The following is a 12,746-nucleotide window of genomic DNA, read 5'->3' as shown; positions in this document are numbered from 1 at the left end:
TAAATGCTCCTGAGTAAAAGTCCCATACAAAATTATTTTCAATTACCTATGGGCTGCGCGGTATAGCTAAGAATACAAAAAACCGATGTTTGCCGTCATTTTGAATTACGTGCCTTGACCTATTTAAAATTTTACAACATTTAGGAGTACATGGCTATAGTATCATAGCTAATTCCCCAACGTCCCATATACCTATAAAATAAAATTGTTCAATTGCGTTGCAAACGTTGTAAAGTGTAAAAGTGTAAGGCAGTTCCAACAACTATTTCTATACAAAATAGTTTTCAAAAGTAGGCCTTGAAAATTGTTTTGTATAGAAATGCCTTTTCACACAAACTTACATTTAAAGTAGTTTTCGAACTGACATTAATTTCGTGGCCTCTTTTTAAAAAGTATTGCACCATGTTGAAGGTTACAAAATGTTCATTTAACCAGCTTTTATAATTTCGTTGTCAATCAAGAATATCCCGTATTCTACATACAAATATCGCCTCCATCGAAAAGTTAGTTAACATTCCAACCGAAAAGGTCGTTAAAATTTGCTGTTATTACCATCTGTCTACAGAAAATAAGGGACGGAAAATAATGTATTAAAGTCGCACCAAAAAAATACTTTTAGAGTATTTTATTTGCGAAAGGATAAACTAAAAGTAAAAAAAAAATATTTTTTCATTATAATTTAAAATATTATTAAAGCTTTTCATTCTCAATATACGAGTTGAAAAACCAGATCGGCTAAGCCCATGTTTGAAAAAATAGTACTCCATATTTTATCCGGTAGTAGTTATATTAGAAGTCATTTAATTTTGTTTCCGTATTGACTGCTACGGGTTCACTTTTTCTTGCATTTGTCCTTTTGAGCCTTTTTCCTGCATTTCTCTTTCTCGGCCCGTTTTCTGCATTTCTCCTTTTGGGCAAGTTTTTTGCACTTTTTTACCATTTTTTTCATCTTTTCCTTCGCTGCCAATTTTTTGCACTTTTCCTTTTTTGCTATTTCCTTGCACTTTTTGTTCCAATCAACCTTCTTTACCTTACACGGATCCTCTTTTTTGCAAGGATCTTCTTTCTTGCAAGGGTCAACTTTTTTGGGTTTCTTAGCGCAAGGATCTTTTTTTGGGCATGGTTCTTTCTTCGCACAAGGGTCTTCTTCTTCGCAAGGATCTTTTTTCTTGCTCTTTTCTTGTTTCTTCATTCCCTTGCATTTCTTTTTAAGTCTATCCTTTTCACACTTTTCCCTAGCTGCCAGTTCCCTGCACTTTTGCTTTAATTTTTCTTTTTCGGACTTTTCTTTTTGTGCCAGTTCCTTGCAGACTTTTTTTACATCGCTATCGTGACCTTTCATGGTAATTTCCCTGACTAGCTTCTGACTCGTTCTCTTCATTATATCGAGATCTTCAGGCTTTTCTTCTACTAACCACCGGTTCGGTCCTATCCTTTGGCCATGTTGCTGCTCCAGATCATCAAGGAACTGTCGCTGCATCGGGTTGGCGAGTTCAGAGCATTCGTGTTTCTGGACTTGAATCACTCCCATTAAGCCATCGCCGCATCTCTTAGGCCTCTGACAAGAAAGGTCATCGGGCTTACAGATTTCTAAGCCAACCAATAATATTAACATTTTAATCAAGGTCATAGGATCAAGTCTTACCTTCATTGTTTAGGTTTGCAAGAACCTTTAGGTGGTGGTTTCGACTAAAGGAAGGCAGTGTGCACCGGCTTAGAATCAACGCGGACCTCTTAAACATAGCAAGGTAAAATTTTAACGTTAATGACCAAAAATCACAATAAATTTCGAAAAAAAAAGTGTAAAATTTCTTGTTTAGTCTATAAAAAAAGGGACTAAACTAAATAAAATATCAAAGACCTAACAACTAGGAATTTGAGTGACGTTAACACCAAAGGTAATCTGTAAAAAATGAAAAAAAGAAACAAACTTCAATGGTCGAACGAAGCTAATAAAGCAACGCATCTTATTGAGATGCATTGGATACTGAAATATAGTCCCAAATCTCCAAAACATCAGACTTCCAATTAATACCGCAAGGGTTAGTTAGTTATATTATATCAGCTATAGTTAGTTATATTATTAGCATAATAGTCTAGCCATTCGTTAAAGCAATCTACCATAGCACAATATTTTAACGGATTAAAAGAACTTGTGAATGTAGTATTGCATTATGAAAAATTAAAAACAGAATTTTCAAGCTGCTCCGCCCAATTGGCTAACCTTTATTTAAAAACCACAACTGTAGATAGATCCGCATCATACCGAGTTAAAAGTAATTTAAAACATTTATTAATTAAATTGTTTGATCCGGGTAAACTTAGATTGGTAATTTACTTCTTTTTGCACGGGTCTTTACATTTATCTTTTTTGGCCATCTTCTTGCACTTTTTTAGCATTTTCTTCATTTTCTCCTTCTTGGCCATTTTTTTGCATTTTTCCCTTTCGAGCATTTCCTTGCATTTCTTTTTCATATCACCGCCGTCCTTCTTGCAGGGATCTTTTTTCTTACAGGGGTCTTTCTTCTTGCAGGGATCTTTTTTCTTACAGGGGTCCTTCTTCTTGCAGGGATCCTTTTTCTTTTTGCAAGGATCCTTTTTCTTCTTGCAAGGATCTTTTTTCTTTTTGCATGGATCCTCTTTTTTTTTGCATGGATCTTTCTTCTTTTTGCAGGGATCCTCCTTTTTCTTGCAGGGATCTTTTTTCTTTTTGCAGGGATCTTCTTTTTTCTTGCAAGGATCTTTTTTCTTTTTGCAAGGATCCTCTTTCTTCTTGCAAGGATCGGCTTTTTTCGCCATTTCCTTACACTTTTTTTTCAGTTTATCCTTCTCACATTTTTCCTTTTCTGCCAACTCCTTGCACTTTTTTTTCAACTCCTTCTTTTTGCACTTCTCTTTTTGAGCCAGTTCCTTGCAGGCCTTTTCGATGTCGCCATTTTTACCAGCCATACTGATTTGCTTGGCTAGCCTCTGGCATTCCCTTTTCATATTTTCGAAATCTTCATGCTTTTCTTCTTTTAACCATGGATTCGATCGCTGCTCCAGATCGTCCAGAAATTGTCGTTGCATCGGGCTGACGAGTTCAGAAAACTCGTGCTTCTGGCCGCCGAATCTTGTATGACTCTGATTAGGAAGGCCATTTGGATTGCCGATGTCTATGCCAATGGAATACTTTTAACGTTATTTTAAATAAAAACACTATCACTACCCACCTTCATTTTTTAAGTTAGCAAGAACTTTGAAATGCTTGAACCGTATAGAGGTGGGTTGAACGCATCGACTGCAAAAGCAGTCTTTTGCGTATCGACCTAAAACCAACGCGGATCTCTTTAACATTTTATGATAAAATTTAGAATTTTTATAGAAAATTAACTAATAATTTTGAAAAAAAAACAGCTCACAAAAAATGGTGTTTAGTCTTTGAAAGTAAGGCCTAAACTGATTTCCATTTAAGACATTTCTTTCAACTTAATCGGAATTTGAATGACATTAATATCTAGGATAACCGGGGCCAAAGTAAATAAATAAGAACGACCATCACATGGTGGAGATAATATATATACATGATTATACCGCAGCTGTAATACCCTTTCAGATTTTACGAATTAAATCCACGTGGTGACGAAGCGCACTACTAAACACTTTACTTTCTTTTTGGTCTCGAAGTAAAAGAGGTAAAAGTGAATATTTCGAAACGTTGCGCTGTAGGGATAAAAGTCCCCTTCTTTTAGAATAAATTAAATATACTTTCTATAATATTACAAAGACCGACAGAATTGGGTTTTTTTAGTTAACCTTTTTAAACTTTTTAAACTTGGCTGTGACTTTTAAATTTTAAATGCGCTTACATTCTCTTGTGGGTAAATTATATTGAAATTTCAAAAACGACCATTTAGAAGAGACATGTAACTATTTAATTCCGAAAAGTGTAACAAAATGTGTTGACTACTCTTCAAGATATATCCCAAATCACAAACAAAAATTGCGATTTTCTTAAATTAAAGATACCGCAAATACCAGACCTGTTGGACTATAGGCGTAGTAAATTATGTTTAGAAAAGCCTCATTTATCGAAATAAAATGGTGGCAAGCCTGGATAAAACTTCTGTTGGCTTTTGTTATCATTCGCTGCAATAGAATGCCTTTGTATGCGAAATGAGAATATTTCCGAAAGTATATTTAGTCGAATGGTGTTATCAGAACTTTTGTATGTTGAGCGTGCAACCGACCCTTCTTTTTTACCACATTAAGAGGTTTATATGTTTGATTTAACAATACAGTAAAATATCTATCGATTTATTTGGCCTTTCCGCTTTTGAAAAACGTCAAAGAAAATTTGTGATCTTTTAAAAAAATAACGGCACCTAAAAATAACTAATAAAAGTCTTTATCCACTCGGGTGAGAAGTGAAAGTAAATTTTGGTATTCCAGAAGTGTATAACAAAAAAGATGCTCTGAAATGTCCCCATAACCAAATTCAGGATTCAGAGGTAACTTTTTATAGGTTTGTCGCAAATTTAACATCAACATTACATTCAAGAAAAAACGTTTTCAAGAATAAAATTCTTTGCAACCACAACCGGTAAACTCAAGTACATAAAAGCTGGGCAAATTTTCCTGTAGTTTTGATTATGCCAGCAATGAAAACACTTGTATTTACAATGCTTTTTACCATTTAAATTTCTATATAAGCCCATCATTACAGAAAAAGTACCCCACCAAATTGTAATGGTTGAATAAGTAATTTTATTGAGGTAAAATAACATCAGTAAACCAAATCGTAAGTCCTTTTAAAGAGCATATTATTAGACATTATTAGTTGCTCCGCATTGATTGGACCAGATCCAGCCAAAATGCTGTTCTATTTCGATTCCAGAAGGTCATCAGATCGACCCCCCTGATGTGGGAACATTTTCAGTACAGCCAGGTATCCATTTAGATTCAGATCGACATCTTCGCGTCTACAACGGCAAGATGGGCACATTATTGGACTTTGCTTGAGTTGTTTTCCGCCTCTGGAATGATAGAAAACTGTGCCCCCATCGGTTAGAGCTTTTAGTCTTGACCTACAAACAACCTAGGTCGCTGCCCAGAGTTTTATTTATACTTCTGAATGCTTTCATTGCTTGACTGCGTAGTCGCTTAACTTTTACTATCAAAGTTGAGCCGACGCTGATTTGCGACACCTTATCAGACCCCGGGGTGGTATAAAATTTTAATTGACTCTGAATATTTTCCTTGTTTCTTACGATGTCGCGCGAAATGGAGCTAATCTATATACTACAGTTAGCTGGGCGTCAATCACCTCGATATGACATTCAAAAAGGTCTCTGATAATAGTGGGCTGTGTATTTCCGTTCTATTTGCCCCCAAAAAATGTGTTCTGCGCTTGATATTAAATTCGAAAGATGATTTATGTATTTTATATTTTAAGGAAAAACAATAAATTCGTTATTACTACGTTTAGGAAAAATAAATATATCTTTTCCTAATTTGTGTGATTTTCAAACAATAAGGCAAAATTCTACAAACTATAGGACAAGAATCTAGATACTATATATACTACTAATAGCTAATTAATTAATATAAGTGTACTCTATAGTAGTTTGGGTGGGTCTGATAGTGCCACATATAGACTGACGTAAACCGCTTTCGGTTCAGTGAACCCAAACTTACCCAGAGCTGTCGGAAGAACCGAGACACGCTGGCGGAGAAGTGTCGACTGCCGCAGTCGTCGTCGTCCTTTTCCTTCGTCAGTTCCTTGAGTCGCTTCATCTTCTTGGCACACTCCTCTGATCCGCCCAGGATCTTGATCTGCCTGGTCTGCTGCTTCTCCCGCAGAAGCTCTCGCGGCGATTTCTTGGGCGAAGAGCATTCGGGCGAGCCTCCTTTTATTTCGGTGTCATCATTCTTGGCAAACAGTTCAAATGTCGGAGGTTCTAGCACGGGTTGTTGTAGGCGATTGATCACCAGGGGTTCCTCCAGTAGATCGGCTTTTTCTTCGGGGGCTTCGGTTAGTATGTTGCTGGCGGATTTTACGAATGTCCTAGACACATTCTTTGACTTTGTTACCTTAGTTTTACTATAGCCACTCAGCGTTAAAGTCCGCATTGGAAGTGAAACCTTGGAACTGGTGCTCAGGTGCCGTCTACCCGTGAATGAGGACATGCGTCGCTTGCCCTCGTTGCTTTTTCCTCTGCCAAAGATCCTGTCGAATAGATGTTGGATGAGGCTCTTTTCGGCTTGCTGTTTTGCCGGCGGTGGCGCTGCAGCTGGTGCTGGCACCTCAGCCGTAACTTTGTCCAGCAACTTCAGGGACAGTTCCCCGTCATCCAGCTGTGGCTTTTCCTTGTTTAACTGTTTTTCCCGGATCGGATCCTTTTCGTTGACCTTGATTTTGGTCTCATCCACTGCCGTGGGTGCCTTGACTTTAGCTTCCTTGATCTTAGCTTCCTCTTTTTTAGGCTTCACTTCTGGCGCCTCTAGGCTGGGAGTAGACTCCTCGGCTTCTTCAAGTTCAGCTTTGCCCGCTTCCAAAGGGGCTGGGGAAGAAATCTCTGGGGCTATTGGATCGTAGAGATCGCTAGGTGTTAGCTCCGAGGTCGTTTCTACTTTGCTTTTGGCCTTGGAATGAATTTTGTCCAATCGTTTTGATTTTTGGGTGACATCGGTCCTGCTACCACTTTCCCCGGCAGCCTTTACGAAGGACGAAACTTTCTGGGCTAGATCAAAACTTTTCTGTTCAACACTCTTCTCATCCTTCTTTTCGCTTTTTTCAGACTCTGCCTGTTTATTCTGTTTATCCTTTCCTTCCTCTCGAATGGTCGAATCCAAGTTACTAAGTCTAGCAAAATAATCTTCATCGGTCTTGTCTTCGTTTTTCTGAACCTTTACATACTCCTCTTCTCGGATCGTTGAGTCCAAGTCGCCTAGTTTGGTAAAGTGATCCTCAGTTTTCTTGTCCGAGTCAGTGTTATCCAATTTTCCTTTTTGATTAGTGGTCCCAATTTCGTTTTTATTGGACCCTGATGAAAGCATGGCTAAAACATCTGTTTGACTATTCTTAGTGGCTGAAGAGAGTTCTGGCAAAGTCCACAAAGAATCCGGCTTATCATTAAATCTTTCCAATGTGTCGAACAATTCTCTGACTCTGCCCTCCTCATTCTTAGCCTGGTCACTATCATTTTCGTCCTTAAACATGGCCACAATTTCCTCTGTTGACTGATTTTTAGGTTCTTCGTGAGCGTTGGCAACGATTTTACGATTTTCCGTAGCATTCGATTTTTTTGAATCTGCTGATGAAGATGCCCAAACATTATATTTCGAATTTCTAGTTGAAGTAGGCTGACTGAGGATAAATTCTGTGGGCTTACTTGCTTCTCTCGTGACATCCAATTGCGTATTTTTATTCGACTTAAGTTCGGTTGAAGGTATTGGTTTTAACGTTTTTTTAAACTCAGTTGGGGCTTCGTGCTTGGGTACTATTTTCAGTGGCAATGATAATTTCGGGTAGAAATTAGTTGTATTTTTTGCGCTTATGTTTTGACCAGAGGGACACGAAACTGAATTGGAAGAGGTTGAGTTTTTAGGTACCCATATATTATTTTCCTTTACCAACGTTTCAATGAAGTAGGAGTTCTTTTTTCTATCACACTCGGCAGGTGCCGGAACATCCTTAAGTTTGTTTGATTCGATGGCGGATGCGGCCTTTTTCTCCACCAACTTAAAATGTTCTACCCACTTCTGGATCACATCCCTGTTGCTCTGCTTTTCCTTGACTGCGTCAGCCGCTCCTTGGAAACTCCTTTCCTGAATTTTATCTAATATTTGACTAAATTCTGTACTTCTGTCGCTAAGCGTCTCCAAATTGCCTTTAAACCCCGAAATCTTGCTTTCCCCAGGCATATTAAATGTGGAGCTGTGACCCCCTTCAGAAGTTTTCGCGTTACTGTTCTTAGGCTCACAACTTCGTTTTATGCCTTCAGTCGAGGCTATAGACTGAGTCAAGGTCTGAGAACTTGCTTTGCCTGTTTGGGGCTTGTGTAATGAACTTGGCATAACCTTGAGATCGAGCCTCCCATTTGAATTACGTGTCATAGAAGACGGTTGTTTCTTGGATTCTGTTGAAAGCTGAGATTCTTTCGAGTCGGTCTTATCATTTGATTCAGCTGGGTTCGAATCCTTAGAGTTTATCTGAAATGGAGTTACAAAGCCTTGAGCATTTTGTTGTGCTGTGGTCGTGTCCATGGATTTGAGCTCCGCTTTAAGTGGAGGCTGTTCAATTAAATCAGAAATAGACGCTGTCAGGGACTTGAGCTCGGATTCAATTGCGAATAAGTCTTCTATTTTGGGCTCATCTTTTGACTCACTGCCTGATAACGAATGATACTTGGGACTTTCTATAAGATCAATTACAGTAGAGGTTGGAAAAATCTGAGGCTCAGATTTCGCGTCAAAATCTGCAGAAGAGAGGTGTGCATCTTAACATTCGAACTTTCATCCTAGCTTGGCTCACCTTTAGCTTCTGTACTCTTAAACGGAGACCCATGCTCAGCCACCTTGCCTCCGAGTGTCTCATTTTTTCCCAAAACATTGCCCGAAGATCCCGGTAAATATTTGTTGTCCGAGCTGCAGACAATAGTGTGTGGATTTGGGGGCTTGACCTCCGGAGGCGAGGGGTGGGAGCGATGTGGCTCATCCTGGATGGGCAGTACCTCTGGCCTGACCTCGTAGGGCGACTCCGGTCTTCGCTCCCCAGGAACCTTGGGCGGATCTGGTGGCGCCGCTGTCGTCTCCAATGCACCAGCACTTTGGTTTGAATCTTTGGTTTGACCCAAGCCATGGCACACCCGATCGGAATTCTTCTTCTCACCGGACTCACCGGATCCCGAGGAAGTGCTGTGCCGTCGGCGTCCGTGGTGCAGTGGATGCAGACTTAGTGGTCGGTAGGACGAGCGGAGCAGACCAAGGCAGTGAGTGGTTCGGCGACAGGCCGCGATACCGCCGAAAAAGAAGCCAGCCATTTGGTTGCTGAAGAAGGGGGTCGACTGATACACTACCGGGAACTCGACGAATTTGGTTTTTTGGAACTACTGTGTGTCTAAACGTTAGATTTTGACTAGAGCCTATTGATTGTGGTGCAATAGTGTACTGTGTTTTCTATGCTACATATATTTATCGGCTTATACAAGAAATTAGAATTTGCGAGGATTGTTGGTGTCGCGGGGCTGCACGTGGATCATAACCTTGATGGCGCCTCCTAGTCCCTTTCGCGAGGTTTCGAACGCCTTTGCCGTGTCCTTTATGTCGAAATGATGCGTCACCAGTCGCTTTACATTGACTTTTCCAGAAGCCACGAAGGCCAGGGCAGCGGCATAGCTAAAATCATTGGAGTTTAATCAAAGAACCTCTTTTATGAATTCCACACCTACTCGTTGCAGTATCGGAAGACACCACGGATATCCACTTCGCGGGCCAGAGCATTGATCAGAGGCAACTTGACTTCAGCAGCTCCCATGCCCACCACCACGACTATTCCACCGGAACGAGTGGCCTGCAAAAGAGTCGGAAATTTAGCTTTACCAATTAAGCTTGACCTTGGAAGATAACATACAAAGATGGCCAAGCGGGCACTGCTCTCCGCACCACAGCAATCGACCGCCTTGTCCGGCTGACCGCCCATGATTTGGCGGACGAGCTCCGCCGTCTCCTCGGCGGTCTGTTCCCGCTTCAGCAGGAGCGTGTGGGTGGCGCCCAGCTCCTTGGCCACGTCCAGGCGCTGCTGCAGCAGATCCGTGATCAGGATCTCAGAGGCACCCATGGCTTGAGCAGCCTGCAAGGTGGAAAGGAATTTATGATCTTAATTTCGAATTTTGAAAAATATTTTTAATATGTATCTATTCAATTAATGGAAATAGTTGTATTTAAAGTATTGGTTAAGCGGATAAGATGCCTCTCAAAGCAAGCTTATGTTTCGCGTACTGATTGTTTTAAAGGACCATACGTTTACTTATATTTGCGGTCATATATCTAATTCTAAATAAGAAATCATCATTTAATTTGTGATTATTATAAAAAATATATAATTATGATTATAAAATTATATATTTGTGTCGATTTTATATTTTCTTGGTCCTAAAAAGCCTTCGAACTAAAATAATTCCGTTATTGTCGGGTAGCCCTGATCTTCTTTCGGGAAGTTCTTAGCGAGTATTTCAACGAACTATAAATTATTAAATTATTTAAAAACAAAATTAATTATTTAGACTTTTAATCCAAGTTACTATTTTTCTATGGAAAAAGGCCAATATATTTTGTTTATTTAGGATAACATACCATAAGAGTGACCAGGCCGATTGGTCCTGCTCCCAGGATGAGAACTTTGGAGCCCAAGGTGACCTCTGCCCGCTTGCAGGCGTGCACGCCCACTGATAGAGGCTCGAGCAAGGCGCCCTCTTCCATGGTGACGTGGTCGGGTAGCTTGAAGCAAAAGTCCGCTGCATGCTTGTAGTAGCGGGTGAGATTGCCATCGTAGGGGGGCGTGGCACAGAAGACCATGCCGGGGCAAAGGTTGTACTTGCCCTCCTTGCAGTGGTCGCAGTACCGACAGGGTACTCCCGGTTCGATGGCCACACGGTCGCCAACCTTCAAGTTGGTCACCTTCTTGCCCAACTTGGTCACCACTCCAGCGGATTCGTGGCCAATGATCATCGGTTTGGTGAGCACAAAGTCACCAATTCGTCCGTGAGCAAGGTAGTGCACATCAGAGCCGCAAATGCCGACACTATCCATGGCCAGGAGAACCTCTAAACAGGAGAAAAGCCATTAAGTACAGTATTGATTCCATAAAAAAATTCCATTCAATTGTCAGAATATTTATAACTTTTTTATACCCTTGCAGAGGGTATTATAATTTTGGTCAGAAGTTTGTAACGCAGTGAAGGAGACGTTTCCGACCCCATAAAGTATATATATTCTTGATCAGGATCAATAGGGGAGTCGATATAGCCATTTCCGTCTGTCCGTCTGTCCGTCTGTATGTCTGTTTCAATACCGTTTGCGAGCTCAGTTTAAAAGCTAGCGCCTTGAAACTTTCACAGTCGTCCTAAAACATGTGTACGCAGATCAAGTTTGAAAGCCGACCCGATCGGACGTCTATATCCTATAGCTCCCATAGGAACAATCGGATATAGATTTCACAAAATGAAGATATTTCGCTCAGTGTAAGAGCTATTGACAAGAATCTTTCCAAATCGTATTTTTTTGTGCGTACCTTGATCAGGGTAAAAGCGCGTGCCGATCGGACGTCTATATCTTATAGCTCCCATAGGAACAATAGGGTGAAATCGGTCAAAATTTGTCGTTTTTCAGGATATTTCGCGTTGAATATAAGCTATTCCCATGAAACTTTCCAAATCGTATTTTTTTGTGCGTACCTTGATCAGGGTAAAAGCGCGTGCCGATCGGACGTCTATATCATATAGCTCCCATAGGAACAATAGGGTGAAAAATTTTTAATTTTTATTTTTTTCAATTATAGAATATTTTGTTGTTTATTAATTCATGTTGCTATTTTAGTCAAGTTTTCATTCGTGAAATCTGCAAGGATATTAAAACTTCGGCTTGCCGAAGTTAGCTTCCGTCCTCGTTAAATATGAGGATGTATAACTTTCAGGCTCATATCAGTTTAAGATTATTTCATGTAAATTTAACCTTGAAACGTGTTGTATGAGGCAGTGGGTCATGAAGCTGATAAGAAATACTATCAATAAACAACAAGGGGTTGAACTAAACGTATAGCTGGGTGCGCATAGAAATCTTGCTACATTGTAATACAAATTCAATATTAGCAGCCAAACCTCTAGTAGTCCATAAATTATTTTAATTATTTCTAATTTACATATTACTTACCATCATCGGCTATCTCTGGAATAGGACGTTGTTCCAATCGCATGTCCTCAATGCCATGCAGCACTGCCGTAAGATTATCCTTGGCCATTTCTATGCTTCGAGCGAATTTAGTGTGCGCACTAACAACCAGACGCTTGAAAAGCCGATTCGCAACTGATTCAAATATTTTAAAGCTTACATTAGTGGACCTCTCATTTCGCGACTATCAGTTAATAGTCTCTGTGACGTAGGTGACACTGATAGCGATAGGAAACTAATCGACACCACACCCACCCTCAATTGTGGTCAAATGCTATCAACATTATCACCAACACTTGAACACAGCTGTTCCGATATGATTGTTTACATTTTTATTGCAGTGTAGTAAAGGGTATACTAAAATTGTGCAATGCTATAATCAGAAACCACTTTCAAAATTAAGATAGATAGCTTAGCAGGTCAAATTTTAGAACGTTAAATGATTTTTTTATTAACGTTTTAGTTAGTTGATTTTCGCGTTTGAATTTCTGTTATTTTTGAGCATTAGACGTCTCTAGCGAGCATACATCTATTGATAGGCTATCTCCGTAGTTCATAAGCACATTGGGATTAGTATTGAACATATGGATTTTTAATTTAAAATAAACGCCATTAAGACTGATTTATCATCTATCAATGCTTGTTTAATTAATGATGCAGAAGCAAAATAGTTGACAAGGCGTTTATCAACAATTTTTCTTAAAACCGAAAAAGTAACGATGTAATTGCGGAATAACGCATACTACTACCGCGAGTCACAAATATTTGTAGGCTACTCAATCATACAATATGGTTAAAAACATCTAGGTACAGCACTA

The 12,746-nt window shown here is 39.7% G+C and overlaps 4 protein-coding genes across 6 annotated transcripts; all 4 read right to left on the bottom strand.

Annotated features, from left to right (window-relative positions):
• Positions 1 to 652: 652 nt before the first annotated feature.
• djl (don juan like) lies at positions 653 to 1,832 on the bottom strand. Its single transcript, XM_017150364.3, has 2 exons — positions 1,646 to 1,832; positions 653 to 1,590 (listed from the first exon to the last, which is right to left on the bottom strand). Exons 1-2 carry the CDS (start codon positions 1,740 to 1,742, stop codon positions 833 to 835), a joined length of 855 nt encoding a protein of 284 aa, XP_017005853.2. The 5' UTR covers positions 1,743 to 1,832; the 3' UTR covers positions 653 to 832.
• Positions 1,833 to 2,270: 438 nt separating this feature from the next.
• dj (don juan) lies at positions 2,271 to 3,434 on the bottom strand. The gene is made up of 2 exons (XM_044396308.2): positions 3,213 to 3,434; positions 2,271 to 3,155 (listed from the first exon to the last, which is right to left on the bottom strand). The coding sequence occupies exons 1-2, from the start codon at positions 3,334 to 3,336 to the stop codon at positions 2,335 to 2,337; spliced, it is 945 nt and encodes a 314-aa protein (XP_044252243.1). The 5' UTR covers positions 3,337 to 3,434; the 3' UTR covers positions 2,271 to 2,334.
• A 1,289-nt stretch (positions 3,435 to 4,723) lies between these two features.
• On the bottom strand, positions 4,724 to 9,146 carry LOC108063290 (cylicin-2). Of its 3 annotated transcripts, XM_070216379.1 has the most exons (4): positions 8,516 to 9,146; positions 7,374 to 8,459; positions 5,677 to 7,295; positions 4,724 to 5,031 (listed from the first exon to the last, which is right to left on the bottom strand). In XM_070216379.1, exons 1-4 carry the CDS (start codon positions 9,021 to 9,023, stop codon positions 4,984 to 4,986), a joined length of 3,261 nt encoding a protein of 1,086 aa, XP_070072480.1. In that variant the 5' UTR covers positions 9,024 to 9,146; the 3' UTR covers positions 4,724 to 4,983. The 3 variants fall into 3 exon arrangements, with proteins under 3 accessions (XP_070072480.1, XP_017005843.2, XP_070072481.1); XM_017150354.3 differs by having other exon boundaries at positions 5,677 to 8,459; positions 8,516 to 9,145; XM_070216380.1 differs by lacking the exon at positions 8,516 to 9,146 and having other exon boundaries at positions 5,677 to 7,562; positions 7,619 to 7,810.
• A 5-nt stretch (positions 9,147 to 9,151) lies between these two features.
• On the bottom strand, positions 9,152 to 12,063 carry Sodh1 (Sorbitol dehydrogenase 1). The gene is made up of 5 exons (XM_017150355.3): positions 11,911 to 12,063; positions 10,336 to 10,805; positions 9,614 to 9,832; positions 9,432 to 9,553; positions 9,152 to 9,378 (listed from the first exon to the last, which is right to left on the bottom strand). The coding sequence occupies exons 1-5, from the start codon at positions 11,996 to 11,998 to the stop codon at positions 9,195 to 9,197; spliced, it is 1,083 nt and encodes a 360-aa protein (XP_017005844.1). The 5' UTR covers positions 11,999 to 12,063; the 3' UTR covers positions 9,152 to 9,194.
• Positions 12,064 to 12,746: the final 683 nt, after the last annotated feature.

Source organism: Drosophila takahashii, chromosome 3R, assembly GCF_030179915.1.
Source record: "Drosophila takahashii strain IR98-3 E-12201 chromosome 3R, DtakHiC1v2, whole genome shotgun sequence".
NCBI classification, from domain to species: Eukaryota; Metazoa; Arthropoda; class Insecta; order Diptera; family Drosophilidae; genus Drosophila; species Drosophila takahashii.
Note: the sequence above shows the minus strand (reverse complement) of the source record. Positions and strands in the feature narration are given on the sequence as shown.